Source organism: Thunnus albacares, chromosome 15 (assembly GCF_914725855.1).
Source record: "Thunnus albacares chromosome 15, fThuAlb1.1, whole genome shotgun sequence".
NCBI lineage: Eukaryota > Metazoa > Chordata > Actinopteri > Scombriformes > Scombridae > Thunnus > Thunnus albacares.
Genome location: NC_058120.1, coordinates 9,780,600 through 9,808,435, shown reverse-complemented (window position 1 = coordinate 9,808,435; position 27,836 = coordinate 9,780,600). Strand labels below are relative to the sequence as shown.

Genomic DNA, 27,836 nt, shown 5'->3' with positions numbered 1-27,836 from the left:
GAATTGCTCTTTTTTTTTTTTTACATAAGACTGGGCTGCTTTTAATGTCACAGACTTAATTGGCTGTTTTAAGAAGGAATTAGTTGATTATTTATAAGTTGCACATTAATGCCTCTTTAAATGGTTCAAAGGCAGTGTCTGCTCCTCCACTGGCCTGTGGCCATTGTTCCCTTTTAGAGGATGTCCTTGTGCCTCACAGCATTTGCATTTTTGCACTAAATGGAATTTTCTGCATTGACAGACAAGGCAAGGCAAACAAAGCAATAACAAAAACAAAACATTTAAGTATGCATCGCTGTGCATTGTCTGTCTCTTCTTACAGAAAGCAGCCTTTGATGTGTTAATACTGATAGTCTGTTTTATTGTCAAGTGGCGGTTGTTGCTGAAAGAGAAGCACTGAGAAATATTGGCTAAATCTTCCTGTGTCTCTCCACTGCAACAGGCTGTAATAAAATTGGGTTGCTGTCAGACACAAAATGTTGTTGGTTGTGGAAGCAGGCCCAAAACATTTTAGTGGTGTAACTCTCTTATCTTAAAAATCTGTGAGTCTTTGTCATACAGTGTAAGAGGATTGAGGATTTATACAACAGATGATTATCATTTTACTGTTTTCGTCATTCAGGCTGCTTATTCCTATTGTTTTGGTTGAAATGTAAGAAAAGCTTTGTGCTGTAGACATCCACTTATCCAACACTCTATGTTTAGATACACAGCAGCTCTCAGTACCTTTGTTTAATGTAGTGTACACATCTTCATTAGTTATGTATAGCCTCTAATTACTATTGATGAGGCTCTAGCTGATTTGGGTACAAATCTATAGCTTTTGTTATTCTAATGAGTGTTATTTACCCTCAGATCTCCAAGCCAGGGGGCTTTGGAATGGGGCTTTGTGCAGGCAGATATAGCCAGGGCAGCTCTAGCTACACCCACTTGTTTTTGTATCTGCCGACTTTGACAAAATCCAGTTTCCCTCCCCCCACATCATCACCCGTCTGCATGGATGTATAGCACTTCCCGCTCCTCCATCTGTTTTTGTCCACCCATGAAAAGGTCCATTATAATCTGCAGGATGCACAGTTGACGTGCCGCAAGCTCCGCTTGAGCCAATCAAGGCAGTGCACCGAACTTAGGCCACGAATCCAAGAGGCCCTAACACCTCCCCCAAGTTCATTTTGATTAGCTGGGCTCTCTGTCTGAGATCGTCAGTTGAACAAGTTTTTATAACAACATTGTCTCCATCATCCCTTTTCCCTATAAAAGCTCCCAGTCTGAATGGGGCTCTATGCATGCCCACTGGATGATGGCAGGCTCCTGATTAACCCTGGAGTGACTAGCTAATGTCATTGAAGGAGGGCCACCTGGCTGTGAGACTGTACAGTCAGCTGCCACTGAAGGGCCAGAATAGGAGACGACCAGGTGTTGGGCTCCAGCCCCCCTAATTGTTGCCATGTAATAGCCTGCTTGACTGCACAATATAGCCTAGGGGCGAGGATTAGGAAAAAGCTGTTGCCAACACAGAAGTCCATTTTCTTTTTCGCCTAAGGTTTTGTGTGTGGGTTTCTCCCAGTGTGCATGCTTATGTGTGTATACATATATACATCGCCCTTTGCAATCCTCATCATCCATTACAATTACAGCAGGTAGAACGCAGGGCCCCCGTTCTGGCACCCAGCCCTTTACCCACCCATCACATTAATTCCAGACGTACACGCTATATGCCTGCTTTCTGATTGGGAAGGGGTTGGAGTAAACCTTCTATCCTCAGTAAAAGATAAATGGGGGGGGGAAAGCTGAATCTAAGAAGGACATTTGACACTAGTTGTATGTACAGCTGTTTGCCTGAAAGTAACTATTCTAGACTTATTATATGGCTAAAAAAACTTAACAAAACTAACTGCCTCGTGATTTTTGCATAATTTACTCCTTGACTCTTCAACAACATATTCAGTCATCATGGTTATTTATAGCATTTTGACAAAATTATATCAACAAATTGGCCAACAGTCTGGTGTCTGCATATGTACTTTTTAGAGAAGAGTTCATACCTCATTGTAACCATAATGGCATTGATTGAAATATGTCCAAAATGCAAATATGAGGGCAAATTAAATCACTCTTGTCCCCCTGTAACTAACCCTCGCTTCCCTGTGCGTTCACCACAGCTGTGATCATATGTAACCTAGCCCTAATCATTATCATTCCCGCTAAATGCCTGGCATTTTGCATAAGGCCAGGAAGCCTAATTGGCCCGATGAACCTTTTCATAGAGGGGGCAATGGAGGAACAAGAGACTTCATCTGCAGTATGTCTTGGCAGGGAAGCAGACAGAGATGCTTGGCGTTAACGCATCACAGTTATTCTGTTGCACATGCCACAAGCATCATTAAAATTGCAGAAGCCTCTGTTCATTTAGTTTTAATATTTCATCAGTGCTTGTCTGAACAGTGTTATCATAGGGTTAAAAAAATCAGAGCCATTTGGCATGACCCAGAGTTGGCACACTGCTTGTACGATTGCAAGTGTCAGACTGGTTTCCTAGATGTGTCAAATAGATTATACAACGTCAAGGTGCTTCGATGGCCACTGTGCTTTGTGGTGGTACAGGTGGGCCGAACATGTTGGTGGGTGGAGTTGGTGTGTGTAGCTGTAGAGTCTGTGTAATAATTACGAAGCTATAAATTTCATCATGCAGAAGAAAGAAGAGGTGAAATGCTTCATAACTAATCAGATGAATTTCAATTCAAGACCGGGGTCCAGCGTGCCCTTCCTTGTTCCATCTTTGACTTTTTATTAAAAGTTCAAATTAAGATCAGATAGATGCCGCGCTTCCCTGTCTCGATTCTAAACAATTCAAATAGCAGGAACTGTAGCAAAAAAATAAGACGAATATTCACCTCAGATAGCTCATATGATGCCCACCTTTGTCCTGACCTAATAATGTACCCAGAAGGCCAAGGCATTCATGTCACTCTGGTCATCATCACTGACAAAGGAAACCTTCAGAGAGAACTCTCACCCAGACAGTCACAGAACTGTATCTGTTAATCTTCATCCCTATCAGCCTTTTGTAGCTCATCTTATTATGACTTTCTGTTAATGCACGGTGGAGGCCTGTGTGACTGTCTGGCTATAATGGGCCTGTGTTTGATTAATCATGTCGATCCATTGTGTTTCACATCTAAGGCTGCTGCGTTAGTACTCATCAATGGAGACCAGAGTCCTTTGAAAAGGAGATTGGTTACAGACTCAGCTCATCTGAATACACAAGCTCAGTAGGCTTTGATGGTAGTCATGTTGTGTCCAACTAACCATGCTACAACAAATTATGATGTCACTAGTGATTTTGTTGCTATCTTGTTTCTCTGAGGTGTGAGGATGACTTCTTGCTTTATCATTTATAATCTGTGAACCCCCAACAATCAGCCGGTCTTAACATACTTTAAGGGTCAACATTGACTTTGTTGTAGGTGCTGGTTTTATGATTTGTCGTGGAGCAGAAATCGATTTTTAGTGTCCCCCAGAGGAATGGTGGGCTGCCAGAGACTTGGTGTGCTTGAGAAAATGGGTGACTACTTCCTCCAGTCAGCTCATAAATAACCTGGTCATGCCAGCTACCAGACATCAGATTTTGTCTGCAGTTGTTGCAAAACCTGTGTGAAATCACTGATGGGCAGTGATGATGTCACAGGTTAGGAGTGATGTCACAGCCATAACTCCCCATCCCGCTGTCTGAATGCCAGATGGACGGTAGAGAGGTGTGGAGGTTGGAGCTTAGAAGCGCTTGCTGTGGGAAAGTCACCCCTCAGGAGGTGTCATTAACCCGGGCTTACTGTTTGACCCGACTCCTTTGGGGCTCCTGAGCTCCAGTTTCCTGGACCTGCTCCTAATTAGGCTACTTGTTAAAACTCTCCGAAACCAGCTAGTCCTCTAGAGCATCTGATGTTGTGTATGTCTATGCACTCCCAGAAAATGGACACACAAACACCTCCACTCATCATAATGCATCTGTAACACATTGAGATGTTTTCTGTCCTGGTGCTGTGTCTACAGCAAAAAGCTGTTTAATGAGACACCAAGGTTTGAGTAGCTGCCATACAAAAAGGGAATTGGGACACACACACATACACGATACAATCACCCTACTGGCTGGTTTCTGTCACACACGCTCTCACTTTATCCATCTCAATCTGTTGTTCCTTCCCACTCTGCCATTATTCCTGCAGCCAGCTTTATTGCCACATTCACTCTGTCTGTCCTTATCTTTCTTTCTCCCTGTGTCTCTCCGTCTAAATGTCTCTGTCTTACTCCCCTTTTTCCCATAATCACCTCACACCTCTGAGGGCCTCTGCTGAGACGAGCTTCGCACCTTAGTCCTCGCTGTGACAACAGGTACCGCTGGCACTCATCGCCCGGCCTCTCTCCAATCAACACCTGCTCTGCTTTATCCCTCTTTCTTTCTTTCCTCCTTTCCATCTTAACCCACCCCCCACCACCACCCCCTTCTATCCCTTTTTTTTTTGTGTCACCACCAGTCCTTTTCCCCATGTGTCCTCTCTGTACATTTCCCTGCCTCTCTGCCATTTTTCTGCCTCTTATCTCCTTTTCCATAATGAGTAACAGTTCTTCCATATGCAGTTGAAATCATTTCTCCATACCAATGCCTTCTGGAGATGGTACTGCAATTCCCTGTTGATTTAAACTTGTTCATGCTACAGCAGTCTGCTTTCATTACCTCCTTTGGTACCCAGTATAATGACTGGTAATAACAGCCTGTATGCAAGTCATTTGACAGCGTGTCTTTGAGCTTGCTTTTGCCACCATCATTTTTCAACTTGACACTTTTTTCCTTTTAGCAACTTGTTCGCCACCTAAGCAGGAGCTTTAACCCTCAAATGTATCCATAGGGACGGACAGTTTTGAGTGATATCCAGCTATACTACCATTAGTGTACATGTGGTATGAGGAGGAGGTGGGGCACTATGCCTTTAAACAAAAAAAAGTAACAACCACATCTGCTTTTTTTACCCTGCTTGCACTGGCACCCCGGCACCACTAAGCAACCCCCCCCCAATCCCGTCCTCTTAACAGGCCAATTATGTGACTGCTGGGAGTCAATGGCGCTGTGAGCTACTCCTGAGCTCCTCTCCTCACCAAGGTCAAGCTGATTGGCCCAGGTTAATGGGCAGATGTGGGGCTAAGAGAGGAGGGGGTCAAGCACCTAGAGGCACCCTCCACCTCATCTCTAAACTGTCCCTCTTCACCACAAGAGCCCCCTTTACCACCAGCGCTTCTACAAACAGGATTAACCTTGGCTGCTGCCGTGGAGGCCCGAGGAGCGTAGGAGTGTTTTTTTTTTTCCCAATGCATAGTAAAGATTTTTTTAGAAGTTTTTTTTAAATGTTCTTCAGGTAAAACTGCCAGAACCATAAGGTGTGATGGTCAGTCATGTGTCCTCTAAGGTTGATGGATAATGTAATACCTGTTTTTGTCTAGGTTGGATGAAATTGGTTTTTGGTTTTTTTGGTTTTTTTACTGCTGAATTAAAGTCTTCGTTAGATTTTAGTCAGCATTCCTTCACAGATAGTGTCTCTCAGTGTAGTAGCTTGTATGTCTCTGAAAGGGATATGGCATAATACTCAAAATGGGCTTTCTGAACTGTTCTGTGACTCAGTTGCCTGCCATGTTAAAGCTATAGCTTAGGATCTGAACCCTTGTTGCCACACCCCCTTTCTTCCAACTGTTTTGTCTCTTATTATTATGAAAAACACACTAGTTAACCAGAGAGATTATGGCCTTTAGCAGTGCACTATAAGAAACTCAACATGACAAGGGTACTCCGGATAAAAAAAGGTGGGGGCAGTCACCCTCCCTGCACCCGTAGTCTGACTTCTGTGACTTAGAAGTGGATAGAAATGGAGCTTGAGTAGTGAAATGTCAGTATGGGGCATCTAAGACCCCTTCTAATGCTTCTTCACCTAATCTGGACCTTCGCCCCTGAGCCCTGCCTTATAAACAGATTAACTGTGTGTGTTTGTGGCATTACTTCTGTTCAAACAATGGGCGTGGGAAGTATTCAGATCCTTCACTTTTCCCACATTGTGTTGACTTTAACGTCAAGTTTTAAAGCTGATATTGTTTTTACACATTATTTTTACACTTTTTTGTTCTTTAATCTTGGATTCTTTGTTTGATATCCTTCCAACCCTTTTTTTTATTGTATGGAGATTATATGTTCTGTCTGTCCATAGATTTTTATTTGGGGCTCTGGTCTGGGGCTTTGGCAGAACCTCTCAAGGACAGAAGTCACCGAAGCCACTCTAGTGTTTTTGAGGCTGTGTGATTTAGTGTAGTTCCTTTCTGAAAGGTAAATCCAAATCTCACTCTGAGGCTGTATTTGTTGTGTTTGTATTCTCATAGAGTGCTACTGCAACCAGTTTACTTCACTGTTGGGATTCCGAAAGGTTTGAGTGATATCTTGTTTTCTCCAGAAATTGCACTGGTGTTCAGTTGGCATTCAGACCAAAGAACCAATTTTTTGTCCCATTATGCTCACAGAATCCTTGAACTTCCATTTGGCAACTCCAGATGGGCTGTCACACAATCGTCGTTGGGTCCTTGTTTGTCTTCTCACTAAGACCTCTGTTGTCTGGTCACTGAGTTTGGTCGAATGGTATAGTAATGGTAAATTTATGTATTGCTTTTGAAAAGATAAGTGTAAGTTAAGGTAAGTGTGGGACGGATGGGAAGATTCACCAATTCACATCAGTGCACCGACATAAACGTTGATGCAATTGCCCAGATTTAAAAAGAAAAAAGAAAAAAAAGTGTGCAGCAGATACAATTTGGGATGAACTCGCAATGCATCGTTACATACATCTTTGCATCAGTAAAATCTGATTTATTTACATATAATTATTAGCAGAGGCCCTATGCCTTTATTATGTAGAAGTGTGACCAATAATTTGTTATTTAGATTGATTCCTCCTCTCTGAACTGTTTCTCAGGCGCGCTAGCATGCTACAGCTAAGTGGTGTACTGCCAAAATGTTGAGGTTGTGCTCAAAAAGTTCTGCATGTCGGAGTAAATGGATTATTAAACTATTTTGACAGTAATTGTTTGGGTCACGGAGCATACGCATGTGAATTGGAGACAGAGAACACTACACTACAAAGGACTTATGAAAAGGCCTGTTTTAGAAAGGTCCAAGTGGTTTTTGTAGAGGTCAAAAAGAAACAGCATAAATGAGATGCTTACTGATTTGCAGTACTAAAGAAACAAATAAGTCAAGTAAAAATCTAACTTCTTTTAGTTCATTCATTATTTGCTCTATGCTTAATAAAAAAAATCACTCTCTCTACCATATTGAATTGCATAGCATCATTCTTTTGCATCACGTTGAATCGCATTGTATCACATTGAATCAAATCATGTCGGTTTGCACTTCATCGCAATGGGGGTGAATCGTATCGCATTACCAATCATATGTATCTTATATGTATCTTATCATTGGCAATACATCGGGATGCATATCCCATCAGCCCCAGTGATGGAGATGCACATCCCTAAAGTGTGGTATTTTTTTAACAAGACTTTCAACTTCAAGTATTAACCAAAGTGATAGTAATTTGTGTTTGTTGAACTGAGAAAAAAAACAAGGTGATCATATACATATTTCTAAAAATGTGTTCCTGTACATACTGCAATAGAGATACAGTATATAGATATTGTATACACAATAATTTCAAAATCGGCTTTGAGAAATTTATAAGAAACATTGTTTGGCCTCAAGGACACACACAATGTGTTGTTGGTGAAAAAACACTGAACTGTTTACATTTAGTGTATCTTTAAGTAAAAGAGGTGAAATACCCTCTGAGGCCATGATGCATAAACATCCCTGCTGGCTGTGTGTGTTTAAAAGCTGAAGAGTGTGTGTCAGGGGCCAGTGGTGGCGTGAGGCCTTCTGTCAGCAGGAGCACTGAGGAACACAAAGACTGAGGCTGGATGGTCAGGATCCTGCTCTCCAGGGAGACACCAGATCAGAGGTCAACATAGGCTCTTTTGGGGAACCGTGTGTGGGTGGAGGGTGTTAGTGAGTGTGTGTTGTGCCTGTGTGCCTACTTATGCACTACTAACGCCTATGTGTGAGCATGCGTATGTGTCCGCATGCGCTGGGCGGGGTTACACAAGGCACAAAATGGATCCCAGTGGACAGGTGTTTTCAGGACAGGTCCCTGTGGACGGATAGAGGAAAAAAGAGAGAGAGATGATGATGAGGGTCGGTGGCGGTTGGCCGATGGGGTCCAGCAGGGATGGAGCAGCCTGCTAATGAAGAGCCATCTGAGGCCTCCATTCACCTTGAACATGGGCCACTGCAGCTGCCCTGACCTTGGCTTTGATCCACAAAGATGCTTGACCCCCACCATTTCCCCAGAGCTAACCCCCCTGCCATCTGGACAGCACACATGCATATGTATACATATGTGCACACACCCACAGATACATATGCATGTACACGTATGTTGACCCATAGACTCATGCACATATGCCTTCACAGGTATGATGTTGGACTATCTATCTCTGGTGGTGTTAATTCAGTCACACGTACCATTTTTTTGGGGGGGGGGCATGCAAGCTGCGTGTTTTGTTTTAATGCATAATTAACCTGTATGTTTGTGTACTAGTGTATGTCTAGTATGTCTAGGAGTACAGGGCTGCAGGGAACAGGGTGGAAAAGGACCATTATCCACTAAAACCATTATCCTAAATGTGTAAATGTACTTATTAGATTTGATTTGTGCTTTTCTCTTTGTGGCTACTGCTCCCTCCCACATTCATAACTCCCTAACCGCAACCTCCACCTCTCCAGACTAAAGTTGTTACGTTACATTAACTCAGACCTGGGAGGGGTTTTTTTTCTCGTTACTATCCCAATAGTTGCCACGCTCCATAGACATTACATTGGTTTCCCTCTCTTCTCCCTAATAGGAATGCAGCCGCTCGGAACGTAGGGGTTTCCGTGGAAATTCCCAAAGTGGCGCAACACACTCTCCTCCCGCACACCAGCTTGTCCGCCTAGTTCAGCTGTAAATGACAGTTATGTCACGGATGACTTGAGTTGCAGTCCATCTGTGGAAATGTAGACCTGTCTGCATTTTCCTTTTTATATTTCATACCTTTCTTTATGAGAATGTTTAAAGCACAGAATATTTTGAAGCTTTATGTGATACAGCAATATCAGAAAGGCTTTCATAACACATTTTCAGAGCGTGTAACATGTTTTGAGATCCAGAGAAGATTGTCGCAAACACGAAGCTTAACCAGGCACTGTAGAGCAGTGGCTGTAGATGATTTTTTTTCCCCCCAAAAGTAGGTCACTGTCAGTGCGTTTGGTGTCCATGACATGGACATAGTCTTTGCGTCACTGTTCTGGACGTGTCACTTGATTAAGTTACTGCATGGAGGCAGCAGCATCTGTGGGGAACAAGCTGTGCCCATGGCTTGGTAATTAGAGACAAGCAAAAAAGATGAGAGAGTGCGAGAGAGAGAAGGCAAGATTACCCCTCACTGTGCATCAGGTCTGATTTCTGTGCAGCAATTTTTTTACCCACAGATAGCATCGTACATTTACTTAAGTGAGCTGATTACGGCTCTCGCTTTCACTCTTCCCCAAAATACCTTTTATTAGTCTCCCTCCCTCACCACCTGTCTTTCTCCCTTGCGGCCTGTCATATATTTCCCCTCGTCTTTTGATAATTCTACACTATCTCCCTTCATTTTATTCTTTGAAGGTTTTTTTCTCACCCACTATAATCCATTTGTCTAACTCGGATAGAGGGCAGCGGAAGGAAGTCGTGGAGGAGAGGCGTGTGTCAGAGTCAGAGAAAGAGCGTCTGCTCCAGCTGGAGTCAATATTTGCTTTAGGAATCTCAATAACAGGCCTGCAGTCATCTGCATCTCTGATAATGGACAGCCATATGGCTCTGTTGACCCACGCTGTGCCGAGGTTCTCTGTCTCTCTCCTCATCCTTCCTTGTCTTTCATTCGTAGGCTTCCTTCTAACTTCTAACTCATTTCTTTTCATTTACTCCTTCGTTCACACATATTTGTCTTCCACTTATCACCTATGTGGGCACATTTCGTTCTTTTACAAACATCCTTTCTTTCTGTCTGTCATCCATAAAACCCTGGATATGACCCACCACACAGAGCTGTGACCCAAGTTACCATGGCAGCAGAGCCTGGGATGCCCACTCTTTGTCCAACACTGTTTCCAGCAAGTGACAGAAAACAGTGACGTTGCATGTCTGGCTATGACTGGAAGACAGATATAGAGCTCAAGAGGGAAGTGCTTTTACTACTTTAAGTCATGCTGCCCTGCATACATCGTTTGAATGACGATGTTGGCCCTGTAAAGAATGGTAAATTACATACAGTATATTAGTTGACAGGTCTTAGGGCCTCCTTAATTTTTTTTCCCTTGTCTTGCCATTTCTCCTTTCTACTTGGAGTAGAAATGGAGTGGGGAAATATTAGGTTTTTCTCTAATGGATCTCTTGGTGTTGTGTCCTGACAAGGGCTCAAATTTTGTGTGTTAATCCAAGACCATCATTTTGCAACAAAATGCCAAAAAACACCTTCACCAAACAGAGTAGACTCCTCTAGCTTTTTACATAGAACAAGTTTGAAATTAATGTTTTTCCCCCCATTGTTCTGTTACTACAGCAAGACTTAAATGTTTTTGTTCATAGGGCATAGAGATGAATGCATGTGGCATTTATACAAGTACACAAACTAATCCTACTCCCCATCTTCCTCTTTTTACCCTGTCCTTATTCTGCCCTCTGTCCATCTCTGTCTGTCCCTGTGAGATGCTTGGCCATCGTACTCTCTGATGTGTCCCGGCTCAGGTGCCCGTCACCCCCGCTTTGCCACGCTTCCCTCAAAGCCATTGGTCATGTCTGCCTTGGCCCCTGCTGTGGCGGCATGTGCCCACAGCAGGCCCCCTGCCCAGTCACTGTCTCGTCCTATCTATCTAACCCAGACCAGAGCCTCTCGGCCCAGTCCAGCCTATCTCAGCTCAGCCTGGTTCAGCCTTGGCGTCAGGAACAGCCCAGTGCCACTCCACCCTGGCAGTCATAATGAGACGAGGGGAAGGGGAGGAGGGGGGGGGGGTCTCCGTGTTGAGCGACTAGAGCTGTGTGTGTGTGTGTGTGTTTGTGAGTGAGAGTGCATGTGTCTGTCAAGCAATTTGTTAGGTGTCGTCTGTCAAGGAAACACGGCCACAAACAGACAGCCATGAGAATAATCAGACTCATTGTCAAACATGGACACACACAGTTAAATCTCAGAAGTGCTCGCTATCATTATGCCATCAGACAGACCTTTTTACTCCAAATGAATGATTGCAGATTATAGTACGGAATTGCAAAACCAAGTCTTATAAGCTCAACTCCAATAGTTTCCCTTCACCATATTTTACCCAGCACTTGCCTCCATTCCACAACAGACTTAGCACAATATATCTATGATAATGATATGATAATGGCCATCAGAATGTTTTCCACCCTCACCCGGCAGCCATTTTACAGGCTTTATTTATTTATTTATTTATTTGTGCTTTTTCCCCATTTCAAATCCGACCATCCATCCTGCATGCTGGCTGCCCAGGCTCCAGTCGCTGCTTGTCACTCTGAATTTCAAATGGCTCCAATTTTCCCCCTGATGGCACGGAGAAGTGCCAGGCAGCGCATCGGGGAGGGTGGTCCTAGACATGCTGCCTGCAGCAGGGGTTCTATTAGAGAGAAGAGAGGGACGAGAGGGGGGAGAGGAGAGGTTTGGAGCATCACACCAGTAGTGATGTATTCTTTCTTTCTTTTTTTTTTTTTTTTTTTTTATGATTATTTTGGAGACTGCTTTCTCATTTGGGGCTATGTGGCATGGCTGATTGTTCCATCTTTGCTTCTGGCTGGGTTGCAGATGGTGGGGCTGCCCTGACCAGTAAAGCTGCCTCTCGCTCCCCACAGCTCACTCACTGACAGTATCAGTGTATGTGCAGTGCAGCACTGGAAAAAAAATACCCATTTGTAACTGTTGCTGTGATTTGTTCCCAACTGTGCTATTTGCAGATGGATGTTTTGATGAAATTCTGAAATGTGATTATTTTGTGAGAATTTAAATGACAGGTTAAGCTTAAATTAAATTGATTGCTTTTGTTGTTTCCTCTACAACATGCCGTTATGTTACATCCCTTAACGAGAGCCAACCAGCTATGAGGAGCGGGCGCTCTACTTGGAGGCCATCGTGCAGAACCACAGAGAGGTCATGACCTTTGAAGACTTTGCCTCGCAGGTCTTCTCCCCGTCTCCTGGCTATCCGATGAGTGGGACAGGTGAGAAATTAAGCACACTGCACCTCTGTCCTCCTTTATGTTCTTTCCGCTCCATCTTTTTTTTGCCTCTTTTTTCCCCCCCCACCTCACTATTTCTTCATTACGTTTCCACTTTTTCCTCTTATGCTCTCATTTCCTCTTCTCCATCACCTCTTTTTCTTGCCGCTTTTTCCTTATCAATCTCTCCTCCTCCTTCACAACACACCTGTCTGTCCCCATCGCCTCCTCCAACCGCCCTCCCTCCGCTCCGTTCTCTCCACTCTTCTTCCACGCCTACGCTCTCTGATGAATATCAAACATCAGGCCCCGGCTCTTCACGCCATCCGACTGACTTCAAACACTGCTTTCTCCCACTTCCTCAAGCCCCACTCACGCTACTTTGTTAATCTCTTCTTGTTCCGAACTGCATCTTTCCATGCAATTACTTTCCTATGAATATAACCAACCTTGTTAAATGGCGGTTGCAGAGTGCACGTTTGTATGTGTGCGCGCGCACGTCTTCATGAGCTCATTCACCAACACTTAAGAGATCCAGCCGACAAACAGCAGGTTGCGGATGTCAGCACAGTGCTCTTATCAGTCTATGATGAATAGAATGGAAAACGTGGCTTATCTTGTTCTTCCTACTTGTACCAGCTGTGATCGATCTGCAACAGCACTGAAATCAATACAGGATTGCACTTTTCCACTCTATTGGATCCCGACACACATTCTGTTTTGACAAGGAAAGCACTCCACAATACCACACCGTAGACGTCGTGTCATTTTCAAATCTGTCAGCGCTTGTTTTATGGGTCCTTTTAAAGTGTATGTAATGTTTTCGTTGTGTATGTTGGCATGTGAAAATTAACTGTCTGAATTTTTTTGGACTGTGCGCTTGTTAGTGTGTGCGGGACTTTAAATTGTGAGACAGCAGGTGTGATATTCAAGCTGTCGGAGACCAGCAAGTGGTGGACAACTACATTACCATACTGCTTGCCCATCTATCGTGCTGAGGTGTAAAAATCTCCTCAAACTGACCTCCAATCATCTCTTTTCATCCTCAGCACCGAACCTGCTTTAAGACTGAGGATGAGGGGGTAGAGTTAAAAAAAAATAGATACAGATACAGTGGAAAGAAAAGATCAGAAGTGGGGAGGAAGTGAGAGCGTGTGTTCTAAAAAAAAAAAAAAATACAGAAAGTAAAGCTTGTAATTGCCCATCCTTCTCTTAGTAGATGTGGTGGACTATTTCAACCATAGGTTCCCTCCGCTGGGCAGAGAGGGGTTAGAGAGGTTAGTCAGGCTTGAGAATAATGTTTCACAGCATGGGACACAGGCTGTGGCTAATGTGAGAGGCTGTAACATAATGAAGTCTGTGAGGCTGCCGTGTCACCCTCGCCGCTGCGGAAACTCGTTCTGAACGGTGATTTGTATTTCTCCGGAATCTACGCTTGTAAATAGATTAATTGATTAATGCGAGGGTGCGTGTATGCGTGCGTCTGTCGATTCATATTTTATCCAGGACTCACTCAACCTGTAGGTGTACTGTAAACAGTCACTTTTTTTTGTAGGTGAACCAATATAAGAGTTGTGTTGAGTAATTTCACAAATCATCTTTCATCCAGCAGTTTTCTAAAGAAGGGAGAAATTGGGCCACTGGAGGGTCCATCTGTGTAAAACGTGAATGAGAATCGTTGAAATCTACAGAACTATATTTTAATTCTTTTGGAACACACACAATTTCCAAACGTAGCGTATTTGTAAGGATGAATTTTGGCAAAGTAAATATGAAATTATGCAGGAGATCTAGATTCTTTCTGTTTTATGTGGGTTTGAATATTTCACTGCAAGGAGCACATAGCTTCACTGAAGTGCCGGGACAAGCAGACACAGAATATACCGTGTATGTATCATACAGTTTGGAGTAAAAGGTTGGGCTTTTTTGTCTGGTTCTTTTTTGTTTGTTTGTTTTTTTATTTAAAGAAACTTATTGTAGAATTATACGGGAAATTCAAGAATTTAAGATGTCAAACCTGAGGTTTCCATAAGCAAAAATGTACACACCATGTGTGATGCAACAAAGTTATTTTCATCATCCATAAATCTGACATCTGATCATTTTCTTGATTAATCGTTTGATCTAAAACATGTACAATAGTAAAAAATGCCATTCATGATTTCCTAAATTCCAAGTTGATAATAGTCAGCTTGTTTTGTTCAAGCAACACTCAAAAATTAAAAGCAGTCAGTTTACTATCAAAAAAGAAAACCAGCAAATATTCACACTTGAGAAGCTGGACCCAGTGAATTTTTGTATGTTTTCATGTATTCTTGTCAACTGTATTTGCAATATTTCCAAGCTACTTTGTGGCTAAGCTCTATTTTCTAAACCATGACCATGATGTGATGTATGCTTTAGGCCACATATATAATGTGTTTAAATATCTTTTATCACTGTAATCTATCATGCCTGATACCACATGTACCATTAAACATATAGCTTCAATGTGGCAGTGATGGCTGGCTGACACTGCTCCTCATTGTCATCCTTCTCAAATGTGCTACTGCCCTCCCATGCCTTTTGTGTGTTTGTGTTTGTGTGTGTGTGTGTGTGTGTGTGTGTCTGTGTCTGTGTCTGCGTGTGCTTGTGTGTGAGTTTGTCCATTTCATCCTGCTCTGGCTCCCATTGCTGCCACTAACATGTCATCCATGCTCCATGACAGCGTGCAGGCGTTGGCCGGGGATGGTTTGGGACATGGAGTACCCCTGGGCCAAACTGGACTGTAAGACTCTGCTTGCTTCCTCCATACTAGGCATGACGCCCAGCCACAGCCCACTAACATCTATTCATCCATTTAGGTCACTATAAACCCCAGCACCATCATCAAATAACTTGGGTTGCACTTGATTTAACTTTTTTGCATCAGCAAAGCAGGTCCAGACTTCAATTATCCTGCATGCTAAATGCTGTAAAGACATTTAACCTCATCCCCTCTCCTGTCAGTCATCCATCTGTATACCTTCCTGGTTTGTCAGTAACCTCCACAGCCTCGTCCTCCATGAATCCTGAATGCAACCTCACTCTCACCCTGCAACTTCAGTCCAACATCACGGCTTCCTGCATGAGCTAGTCCATCTGTCATACGGACCCAAGACTCCATCCTCCGTTCTCCGTGACTCCTTGCACTGCTTTGCTCAGTTTTACTTTTTTTTGTTTTGTTTGTTTGTTTGTTCTAGAAACTTTTTAAGAGGAATGATGGCAACTGAGAAAACCGTTCTTCTCTCTAGTGGATAAAACAATTTAAAATCTCCAATGAACTGAGGTGCCCCCACACCTCTTACTCTTTCACTCTAACACTCTCCAGCTGTAACATTGGTGGTAAATGTTTCTCGGCCTGTTGTTGCCACGTGAACCGGCCGCCATTCATGCTTTGGATTTCAAAAATTGTCTCACTTTTGAAATCTGTAAACGGGACAGATTCATCAGGTACCATCTGACATTATGGCTTTCAAAGTATCTTTGGAAAAAGTGGCACTTGTTGATTTACTCATCACCCAAAATCAGTTAACCATGTCTTACTTTGAAACCCTCCAGTGACAACTAACCTCGACGCCACACACGCTGTCTGAACGTCGCTCCGCTGCAACCTCTCAGATTACTGACTAATCAGCAGCGCTGTGTTGTGTTCCTCTGCAGTGTGGTATGGTGTGTGTCCACTACTCTCTCACATGATGCTCTACTCTGTTTTTCCTTTTTAGATTAAAAATATCTTAAAGGTCCAAATACTGTATATGACGAAGGTAAGCCCCGAGTCAGACCGGAAGCTTGTTTTCGTCCAGCGGCCTACCTACCCCTGCTCATTCACTCATCCTGGCTGTTTTCCCCCCTACACCTCCTTTTTTTTTCCACTCAGTACTAACCAAGCTTTATTTACTGAGCGCTCTGACAAAGGGAAGGGGGACAGAGAAACCAGGCTGTTTATTTGGGGGGGTGTCCTACTGTTTAGGCCAGGCTGGTAATTGAGAGTGATGCACGGTGGGGACAATTAGCACCTGACTAAGTAGCAGCATGAACAATACGGCTACACTTCTGGCCCTCGCTTCTGCATGTGGCGCGCCTTTATCTCTTCCCCCAGCAAACACTTTTCTCTTTTCTTTCTTTCCTTTTTCTCCCCCCCCCCCCCCACCCAATCCCTCCACCCCCCTCATTTCCTCCTGTTGGAGTGTGCCTGTTTGCCTGGGGCAGACTCTGAGACTAACACCTGCCACACTGGAAGACGTCTTTGTCATCTAAAGCCTTGTTTGAACTGCTGCAGAGGGGACCAATGGGATAGCGGGGCCATTTAAAGACTCTTTGTTTTCTCTCTCTCCTTCCGTCTCTCCCGTCTTCTTTTCATCTGAAATTAACCTCGGTGTAAGGTAGCTCGGGTTGAGTAAGGAGGAAATGCTGGGTTATAATGACGATAATAATGACACATTAGCCTCTCGCTCTTTTGGGTCTGGGTTATTTTTTCACTCAGGAACTTGCTATGAAAATGAATTTTTACATAAGGCCATACAGAGTAGAACGTCATTTAGAAACTGATGCAACCGCAGTCATTAAGTGCCACAGTGGGAGTGATGACTGTTTAGTGCAGCATGTTTTAATGGCTGCTAAACGAAAAGGGAAGTCTGTTGAGTGAGTGGTGAACTGTACCACACTATTGTCTGTGTATATTATCTTTAATGGATTGCTCTTCCTCATGTCTAACATGTGTCTTCACCACAGATGCAATTAGAGTTTGGTTTCTAAAACAAAGTGTTTACTGTAGGAATGAGTAGAAGAATACGGGAATGCAGAGTTTGTTCCGTCCATACGGCCAGCCCACATTTTTAGCCAAACCCGTCCCTTTTTTTTTTTTTTAAATATATATTCATATGCAGATTTGAGAATGCATGTTCGGACCCCCTCACCTCCCCTCTAGCCGTTCACAATACACACACCCAATGTTTCATACATAGCCCAGCCTCCTCTCCCTGTGAGCAGCGGCTCTGGATGCTGCCGGTGTCCACTGTGCTGCTGAGTGTCTGTTACTCCAGCCATCTGCCATTCCTTTTAGCCGCTGCAACTTGAGATGCCTCAGAAAAAAAATGGCAGGAAATAAAAGGATAGGAAAGAAAATAGGCAACCAGATGCTATCTCGACAAAGCAGAAAAGTTGTTTAAACTTGAGGCATGGGGCAGAGGCGGAGCGGGGGAGAGGGAGGGGGGGAGGGGGGGGACCCCCCCTCGGTTTGAGTTTGGTCAGGGGCACACTGAGGAAGTCAGGGCGATGTTCACAATACTTGATTGTCCTCACCAGCATTTCATGCCCACCTCCCGGCTTATTACTGTTTGCCATCCCGTAATCATGGATGTGAAGTTTTTTGAAAAAGGACAATGTTTGACAAAGGGAAGGCTCCACATGTTCACAACAAGAGCATAATGTGTAATTTTATTTTCATTCAAAGCATTCTGCTGTCACACTGCGTACTGAATACTTTTTTCTTTTTTCATCCGTAGCTACAAAGGTTACCTCTCATTTTTTATATCGTATAAGCATCTCGAAAAACTGTATTGGGGGAGAAAGGCAGCGTCTCTTTTAACAAGCTTTGCTTCTCTACAGCATGTGAAAAGGGCATGTAATTCCTGAAATATTTTATTTCTTTCTCAAATCTTTATTCTAATGACTTCAGGGGTAGAAGAGACTCAAAAATCCTGACAGTTGTTTTTTTTGTACAGTTTGCATTGTAAGTTTTATGAATGTTGGTGAAAAAACCTATGAAGTGGGAAATCTTTGGTTGAGGGAGCGGCCACGTGCATGACAAAGCATGCTGGGATATGCAACAGTCACACAAAAGTCCAATCAGCCCTTTCCCACGTCTGACCAGCTTTGTCTCTCTCCATCGACTTTTTTTTTTCTGTCTCTCTACAAACTCTCCCTCCATCTCGCTCCCAGGCTCCTTCACCGGCAGCACGAGCACCGAAGCCAGCGCCGTCACAGCGACGACGGACTCTGTCGACCAGGTCTCTCCCACCATGCCCCGTGCCACAAAGAACCGAGTTTCCGGAAAACTCCGCCGATCAGCCAGCGCTATAAGCAAATCCTCCAACTGAGCTCTTCAACCCGTCCCCTCCCTCCCCCTCCTCTCCCCCCCCTTCCTCCTCAAGTGCAGCCTTTAATCTTTTCTCGAAGAACCTCACACACCCAGCCGTGACTGCAAGAGTTTTTTTTTTTTTCTTTTTTTGGCGTGTTTTCTTTTGTGTCATATAAACATGTAACTAGAGCATATTGCAATTTTTAATTTAAGTGGCAATCATTGATTTTGTTGATACATTTCCATTCCCAACTGCTTCGAGATGGACATGAGACTAAGCTATTTATGTTCATCCTCATGGATTCAGCTTAAGAATCAGCAACATAGGAAGACTTGACTGAAAAGTCTTAAAGCAACCTGTGATAAAAATGTCTTTTTTTTTTTTCTCAATTTCTAGTGCAGCCTTGATTCACTAGAAAAAATAAAAAACAAAGTTCTTACTGTAGTAAGGGAATGGGAGACTGCTTTACCCTGTTTCTATATCTCATCTATGTCAACACTTAATGTAACAAAGCACTGAATGACACAGCTGTAAATGGCATCATGCTAAAGCTGCACAAGAGATTGGTTTCCATTTATAAATGTGTCTGCCTTCTTACCTCCTTTTTGCATCTGCCACAACCTTTCTGTGACAAAGGCACCACTTCTGTTGGTGACAGGACAATGTTGAAGTCTTCAGTCGTTTTCCCGCTCGTTGTCCTGCACCATCTTCCTACAGCGGAAAAAGGAGGAAAGACTGATGCACGAGGGGGGGAATACCTCCCCGCAATGATTTGTACTCACGACACTACTACACAGACTTCCCGGCTACGGAGTCCCTGTAGTACGTGCAGTCGGAGGCTTTTTAATTGTTTTGAACCCAGAGTGGACAATCAATGACATCTTTCTAACTTGAGCTGAATTGAAATTTGTTTTTGTCTTTTTGTTTTTTTTTCTGTTTTTGTTTTTTTTATCACTCTAATTTTCCTTTTTAAATGAATTCCGATGGATTGTGTCACGATTTGATTTATGCAACTCTGCTGGAATGAGAAAAGACTGCGTTTGTAATTGTTTTCTGATGTCGTTAACATAGGCTCATGTCCGGTAATTGAATAAGTTCCTCCTGTCTCTTTCCTCTGCTATCAGTTTCCCTGTCCTGTGAAGCTGAGACATTGACATTCCAACGTTCCCACCAACGTTTTTGCACTCACTGTCGTTGATTAACTAGCGCCGAATGTTTCTCTCTGTTCTTGGATGTAAATTGCTTTAAGTTTTATTTGCTGATGTCTGTTTGCTAGATGTATATAGAGAGTACTATTTGATGAATTATTTTGCTGTTGTTGTGTTGTTTTTATGTGTATTCATGTGCTGTTTAGAGGAGGAATACTGCCAGAGCCTCAGGTGAATCTTAACTCCATGCACTGGTGTGTGTGTGTGTGTGTGTGTGTGTGTGTGTGTGTGTGTGTGTGTGTGCTTGTATGTGTGTGTGTGTGTGAGTGCATGCATGTATGTGTGAATTTCTGAGGGAGCTTCTCACAGTGCCTGTGTAACGTCTTGTCCTCTTAAGATGCTGTCCCACACCACCTCCGCTCCCCATAATCAGATTTTAGCCTCTCCTCTTCGCTGCGTGAGACAAACCATGGCCGCCCCGCATCACATCTCCTCGTTAGCAGTCTAGAACAAAGCGTTTCTCTCCCCCCCCCCTGCAACTCTAAAGGTCAGTGTCTCATGCTTCCCACAACAACAACAAAAAAAAAAACAACAACAACAGATGGATTTGGAATCGCGGGGTTCTCTGTTTTAGTCTTTATTATAGGTGGTGCGCTGCTCTGTCTTTATCTGTGAATGGAATCAACTCCTCCTCTTTCCCATGATCCCTCTCCCCATGTCGCCTCCCGAGGCCACAGGAGTGGCGGCGGGGCTGGGTTTAGGTGGCATGCCAGAGGGGAACTCTTAACAGCCTTCCTAGCAACAGCCAGGTCGGCGCTCTCACTTCTCCAACCTGCCTGCTCGATTGTCATGGTAGCCAGGTGTTACCCCCCCACCCCCCTCCACACACACACACACACACACACACACACACACACACACACACACACACTATAGACTCACACCCTCTGAGGGCTCCACCCATGATGCAACACTATCCCCATCTGTTGCACTACTATGCCTTACTTTCTTCATGCTCTCCTGTCATTTTCTTCTTTTCTCACATCTCGCCTCCTCTTGTTTGTTCATTCCCCGAGCTGAAAAACAGGGAATCCGAACAGCAGGGGGATGGATGTGGAGAGGGTTCAATCCATTTTTGTGCTTTTTTGTTTTTTGAAGAATGTATAGCTATATAGGCCTGGATCACATCAATGTTTGTTTGTTTTTTTTTAATTTCCTCCCCAAAGTCACTTGAAGGAACCACCCAGGATGTTGATCTAAAGATTGTAGCTTATAGATGATGTCTGTGGAAAAAGGAGTCACTGCTCACCTTTTGGTGGCTTAGTCGCTGGAGATGATAGTTTGGACCAAGATAAGGATTGTGTTTCTTATATACATGAAGAAAATGAGCTAGTGTTAGTCCTAGTATGTTTTTCTTTTTTCTTCTCGTTTTAGAAATCCTTGTACATTGTGTCAAATTTGAGGGCTTGAGCTCCCTCCGAATATAAATATATTAATGCCTGTAATATAATCTTTGTATAAGAGAAAGAGGAAAAAATGCTTGAAGATTTCATCATTACTTGTCAACATATCAAACTGTTTTTAACGACCGAAGTCCTGCTATCTTTATTAGAAATGTGAAAATTGAAACATTTCATTAAATCAATTTGAAATTCTACTTTTTTTTCTTTCTTTTTTTTTTTTTTTGTCCCTTTTTTGTCCCCTCAACAACAGTAATTGTGTAACCTCAGATTTTGTGCAGTAGCAGGTTATGTATGTGTATGTGTGTGTGTGTGTGTGAGAGAGAGAGAGAGAAAGTGTGTGTGTGTGTGTGTGTGTGTGCACTGACATGATGGTGCTGTTACCATGGGCTTTCTGACCCTGGCCCAGCCGTGCTAGCAGCAGCAGCAGCAGCAGCAGCAGCAGGGGTAACCTGACCCTCCTCCCATCTGTCTCCCCTGCTGCTCAGCCCTGCTTAGGGGAGGCCAGCATAATGGAACCTTACCAGGAGGTACAGGTGCAATGGTTGCAGCACCTACGGGTGCCCTGCCTCGCCTGCTTCACATAAAGACGCAAGAAAAGCACTTGACCGTAATTGGAGCCCTAAAGCTGTGTGTGTGAGAAAGAAGCTTAATGTTACCTCATTTTCACCCAGCTCAGTGTTGTTTGCCTCAATCATTGACTCTGAGATAGTTTACAGCAGAACAGGCAGGGGCTGGATGCCCCGGCCCCTCTGAGGATGTCTTTCTCTGTGATTACTACCACTCTGTATGATCCCATGTGTTACACTGCTGGCTGGAGTCTATTTTCACACTTCAGAAGCTCTCTCTCTGTCTTGATGTATTGTCACTTGCCTTAAGGGCGAGTGACACTCATTTTTAAAAGTTTGTGTTATTCTTTTTGGACAGGTGCAGAGTATTAACGAGCAGGAGGAAAACTCTCTTCAGTAGCAAGAAAGAAAAAAGACTCAGGGAGCTCATGTCAGGTGATTTTTGTATCCTCATACCAGATTAATCAAGACTTGGAGTAAAGGTTGAGCCACAGTGACAATGCCCTGATGTTAACTCCATGCTGACAGTATTTATCTCAGTCTGAGGTGACACAACTGGAAGCTGCCTGCTAAATTACAGCTGACTTAATGCTTTACAGGTTCTGGAGGTCAGATATGAAGCCAGCTGAACTCTGATGTGTCCTAAATCAGCTTAAAGCTAGAAAAAAAAAGAAAAAGAAATCGAGCTGCATTAGTCTACCGAAGCAGACAGATGTTTTACTGCTCCAGAGGTGAGCTCTGATCCACCACCTCTTTGTCCTCCTGCCATGTCCTGACATTAAGGAGGGAATTTATGATTACTCCCTAAGTGCTTCTTCTATGGCAGCGAAACGGCGTCTATTGAGCCACTGGAGCTGTGATTTACAGCAGTGGCCCGAATCAGTCTGATAAACGGGGAATCGAAGGGTTTGTCAATGGGGGCTGCTGAGGTTTCTTTTGCCTGTTAAGGACAACTAAATAGGGTCGTGACCCGGTAGAAGAGAGATGGAGGAAGTGAAGTTACTGACATTGTCAAAACTTTTAGGGTGTGAAATTAAACCCAAGTCTTGCTCCCCGGGAGGCCCGCGGACCCCAGTTTGGGAGCTTGAACACACCTGCTCGGGTTAATACTACGCTTCTTCTCTTGTGAAACTTTCATTTATCTACATATTCATGAAATAAGCTCCTAAATTAGCCAATAAATGGAATTCATTGAAATATTTTAATACATCTCTTGATGTTTTAATTATTTACTCTCCGGATAATTGCTTCAATTTGTGACCTGATAATAAGACGTCTTTTTTGCAATATCTCAAAAAAAAAATACTCATCATCATATTTAATTCCAGTGTTTTATTCTTTCCCATGTTATGTTGGCGTGATGCTGCCTGGGTGTAACTTTGGAAATAATTTGTCAATGAAAAAGAACTGTAGAAGCATAGCAGGGGCAAATCAAAACCAGGCCCAGAGAGCTAATGATTTTAAAATGTAATAAAAATTAAATGAGGTCACTAAACTCATTTATATGAGTAATACCAAACTCCGTCTTGAAATTTGGTGATTTTTTCGTTCTGGGGGATGAAGTTCATTGGCGCCGCGGGCTGAGTCTGAAAAGTTAAACCATCTTGAGACCATGTGTCCTTTTGAAAATATTTTTTTTTTTATTATTTCGATAGACAACAACGATATACACATACAATCAAAGCGCTATAAAAGCCAACATTTAAGAAAAATAACTTGTCCTTAAAAAAGATTGCATCTAAGGTAAGAGCTTTACGTTTTTTTTTCTTTTTACAAGAGCTGTGGAGATTGAAGATTAAAACCCGACCCACGACAGTTATCACAACTCATAAATTTGATCCCCCCCCCCCTCCTCCCCCCCAAAAAAAAACAAACAAACAAAACAAAAAAAAAACAATAAAACACACACACACACACACACACACACAAAAGAAAAAAACATTTTGGCTATACGACGTGTAAACTGCCAGAACGATTCACAGGAGAAAATCACAACAAACACAACAATAAGTTACATAAAATAATTAGAATAAATAAATAAATAAACATATGATGAAAAATATTGCAACAATCTTCAATAATAATAAAATATGTGCCAGCATTCAAAATTAAAACAATCTATGTTGACTTTTTAAGGCAGTTATACAGCGGGATTTGGATGTGTATGGAGGCTATTTCAGACTAGGCTTATCTGTATACTAAAGGCATTTATGGTTCTACTAAACAGGGAATGCTTCAGTCACTCTGTTTTTTCTTTTTTTTTCCCCCTCTCTCTCCACCAAGACAAAGTTGATCATTTTTGTCTTTCACAAACAAAGCTACAGTGATAGAGCAATCACGGTCGGTGTATTCAAAAAAAAGGCTTCTGATGAGGGAAAAAGGATTTCTGAGAATTTAAGACATTTCTTAGGTCTAGAAGCTATCATTGAGCACATGTGCTGTCCTAGAAAAATACCCTTTAACAGTCAAACTAACGCTTTGTACTCTTTTTTTTTCCTTGATAAACTAATTTGAGAAAGAAAATCTCAAAATAGGCCTATATGTAATTCAAATATAGAGAGAAGCATTCAACAATCACTGATTGGCATGGAAAAAGACACATCATTAAACACCACTTAAACATCAAACCGCCCTGCCTTTCATTGGCCTAAAGTTATGGCAGTGAGCATCACGAACTCTTTATTTTTTTTTAACTCCAAAGCCACTTTTTTTCTCTTTCTCCTTTTTTTTTTTTTTTTTTTTGAAATTCCCCTCCATCAAAGGCACGAGTTTTGTGTTGTCTTTAGCAGGCGGGGCGCACCGGCATTTGGAGCAGGATCACCTGCCTGTTCTCCGAGGGGTGGCACTTGTTTATGTGCCTGGTGAGCCCCGGCGAGCTGTAGAGAGTGGCGGGGCAGTATTTGCACGGGTAAATCTGGGAGGAGTGCATGAGGCGCAGGTGTCTCTCCTGGCCGGCCCTGCTGGTGAAACTCTCCCCGCACACCGGGCACAGCAGGCAGTCCACCGGGCTCAGATTGAGGGGGCTTTGGTTTGAGACTTCCTCTGAGGATGAGGAGGAGGAGGAGGAGGAGGATGATGATGATGATGATGATGATGCTGAGGAGGAGGAGGAGGAGGAGGAGGAGGATGGTACAGGAGCCTGCTCTGCCGCGCGGTCGCTGGTTTGAAACCCGTGCTCCTCCAGCACTTTCTTTTGCAAGGCCTGGTGTCCCATGATGTGTTTTCTTAGGTATGCCTGTCGCTTAAACCTCTTCCCGCAGAATTGGCAGTCATATGAGCCATCTTCAGAGCCCGACTCGGACAGACCTGGACTCGGGGTGTCTCTGTCGCTCATGTCTTTGGCTTCGTCGGAGACTGACTTGACACCTAGCGGTGGCATTTTGGCCATTTCAGGTTTGATGCCCTGTGCGGGTGGCATCGCAGGTGCGCCGGTGGTCCTGGGTTTGTGCCAGCGGCGGTGAGAGGCAAGGTTGGCAGGGCAGCTGAACATCTTATCACACTCGGGACACCGGTACTCGACCCTGACGATGCGGGAGCACTTGTGCTGAGCCAGGGAGAAAGGATCCGCGTACGCCTCCTTACACAGCTGACACACAAACTCCCCCAAAGGCTTGTTTCCTCCGGAGGACTGCGCCCTCGGCTTCATCTCCACCGGCCCCTCTTTGATTTTGAGACCGAGCACAGGAGAAGTCGTCACCTCGTCTTCAAAGTTGAGTTTTCTAATGGCTTTGGGTTTCTTGGGGGCGGGTTTAGATTTACGCTCTGGACCGTCAGCTGCGGGTCTTTTGGTGCCGACCCGGTTGCTTGGTGCCGGGAGGCTGCTGCTGGTGGTGCCGCTGCGGCTGCTGTTGCTGGTGCCGATTTTTAGGTCGACCGGGGCGTACAGGAGATGGTCCAGGCCGGAGAGGGAGGCAGGTGTCGGGAATGACTCGGCAGAAATAGGCGAGCCCAGATTGAAACTTCGCTCAAAATATCCCCTGTCGTGCTCCTTGCTGATGGGCCGGGTGGGGCTGTAGAGGGCTTGGCACACCGCCTCGGGGTTGCCGAACTGTGCCGGCTTCTCCAGTCTTGGCACCGGCGCGTCAGCTGCTGTGAAATCCGGCGATGCTGCGGCGCGGTCCGGACTGGACGCCACGGACATCGGCGGGGAGGGGTCCGCCTGGCTCGGCAAGGCGGCTGGGGTGGGTGGCTCCTGGAGGTCATCTTCGTCTGACCGAGTCCTGTAGGAAACATGTGCAGATTTCTTGTTTCTTTTTACCAGGAATCCTTTGGGCATCTTGGCGAGTTACAGCGGAAAGGCACTTCGGGGAGGTGGGTGAAGTCTCGAGTATCCAGGTTTGTTAAAAATATGGCAACACTAGAAGCTTATGGGACTTTATCTCCTCAGTATATCGATCCTTCTGTTGCTGAAATGTTTTCGTCTCCAAGGCATAGCTCCACTCTTTTTATGCCGGAATGATGCTATTGTTCTCGCCCCCCCTGTTGCAGCATCCCCGACCAATCAGATGAAACCAAGATCCCAGTGGATTTGATTGTGGGAGGGCTCAGAGCCTGGGTTTGGTGGATTTCGTTGGAGGATGTGCAGATAGCTTAGCAGATGTACTGGCGGTTTATTACATTAATGTGTGCGCTCACCCCCCCCTCCCCCGACAGAGGCACACGCCGGGACCCTCCTCTTTTTACGGTCTGATGGGCCCCTATACAAATGCACACGTGCCACGGCTTTGTGGCTCTCCTCTGGGGGGCCCGGAGCTGCCAAAAGGAAATGTCCGTCACTGCCACAATCATCACAATTTAGAATTAAAACGAGGATAAGTCAAGCTTGGTTAAATTCAAACCAAAAGCAGCAGTTTTACTCGATTTATGCTGTGATGTTGTTCAAAGAGACAACTCCCCTAATAGACAGCTATAAAACCATCCCTGCTGTCCAGATTCTCCGGGCTGTTTTTGCCTCCACATGTTGTTTATTTGTTACATCCAGCCTCTTTTACGCACGAACTTTACGCACAGTGCGCAGGCCTACCAACAAACTAAATTCCCCTGCTTTTATAGATCTTTATTTTATGATGTCTTAAATAAACACTGTAGAGGGAGTGCTTCTTTATTTTAGGGCACGTGTCTGTCTCGGTAGTTTAACTCGACATATAAATCAGACATCTCGCTGCATACATAAGTAATAAGAAGGCCCTCTGGTCTTTGTGCACAATAGCCACGTCTGCCCGTGCTTGGATATCCCTGTCTTTTTTTTTTTTTTTTTTTTTTTCGTTTGAAAGGCAAATTGACCTCTTAACTGTGAAACGGGTCTTACGGCCAATCTGGCCCACAGCTAGACGCGTGCTGGGCGGAATCAGTGCTCCAGACAAAGAAGGCCGCAGCCGAGGCTTGTGTTGCAAAATGCTGCACAGATATCCAAAGCTTAAAATGTTGCTGCACAGTCTGGAACTGATGTATGTACAAATGCAATATGTGCTCTCGATAGTTTTATTTAAAATGGATGAAAAAAGGAGCGTTCTGCTGAAAATACCCTTCAAGATTTAAGTTTGCATTGTCTTGGATCAAATAGTTATACAAGTAAAGATGTTGCATGATTCGTTATATCTTAATAATTTCTTAAAACTTCTAATTCTGCAGCCTCCTGTCTGTCTACAATCAACAACTGAGACAACTTTTTTCCCCCCTCCCCGACAAATACTGTGGCCTATTTTCTTTACAGGCTCCCCTATGGTTTCTATGCTCACATATTGTATATTTGTCCGCTTTTTTTTCGTTATAATGGCTAAATGTAGGCTGCAGTGCGCCACTTGGCAGAGAGTGCATTCTTTTTCCTTTCAGTCGGGAGACCAGGGAGGAATTAATCTCCATCGTCGTACATTGTTCCCCTCATTTGCATAAAGCTGCAGTATGACCAAGTCAAATAATTACACAATCGGAGCTGAGCCGCAGGCCTGCGCCTTCTTTTCAATGGGCCTCTCTGTCCCGGTGCGTTCTCACCTGCCTCAAAGCACACCGTTATTTTGCTTATAGGGTTAAGTTACAGAAGTGCAAAAAAGCTTTTAAAAAAAAGAAAGAAAGAAAGTTTTAGCTTGTTGAAAAGATTGAGGATGACGTTTTAACACAGTGACTAAGTTTGAACATTTCTTTTTGAAACTATAGGCCTGTTCATCGAAAAT

The 27,836-nt window shown here is 43.9% G+C and overlaps 2 protein-coding genes across 5 annotated transcripts in view; one reads left to right on the top strand and one right to left on the bottom strand.

Annotated features, from left to right (window-relative positions):
• The window catches only part of ralgapa2 (Ral GTPase activating protein catalytic subunit alpha 2), a 95,765-nt gene extending 74,471 nt beyond the window's left edge, over window positions 1-21,294 (top strand). For 3 of the 4 annotated variants that reach the window (XM_044374756.1, XM_044374755.1, XM_044374753.1), the window contains 2 exons: window positions 12,270-12,391; window positions 18,350-21,294. In XM_044374756.1, the coding sequence (XP_044230691.1) occupies window positions 12,270-12,391; window positions 18,350-18,507 (280 nt within the window). In that variant the 3' untranslated portion in view covers window positions 18,508-21,294. Of the gene's footprint in view, window positions 1-12,269; window positions 12,392-16,131; window positions 16,174-18,349 lie in introns of all 4 variants that reach the window. The other variant, XM_044374754.1, reaches the window with a different exon arrangement.
• Window positions 21,295-23,307: 2,013 nt separating this feature from the next.
• On the bottom strand, window positions 23,308-26,609 carry insm1b (insulinoma-associated 1b). Its single transcript, XM_044375422.1, has one exon. The coding sequence runs from the start codon at window positions 25,940-25,942 to the stop codon at window positions 24,449-24,451; it is 1,494 nt and encodes a 497-aa protein (XP_044231357.1). The 5' UTR covers window positions 25,943-26,609; the 3' UTR covers window positions 23,308-24,448.
• Window positions 26,610-27,836: the final 1,227 nt, after the last annotated feature.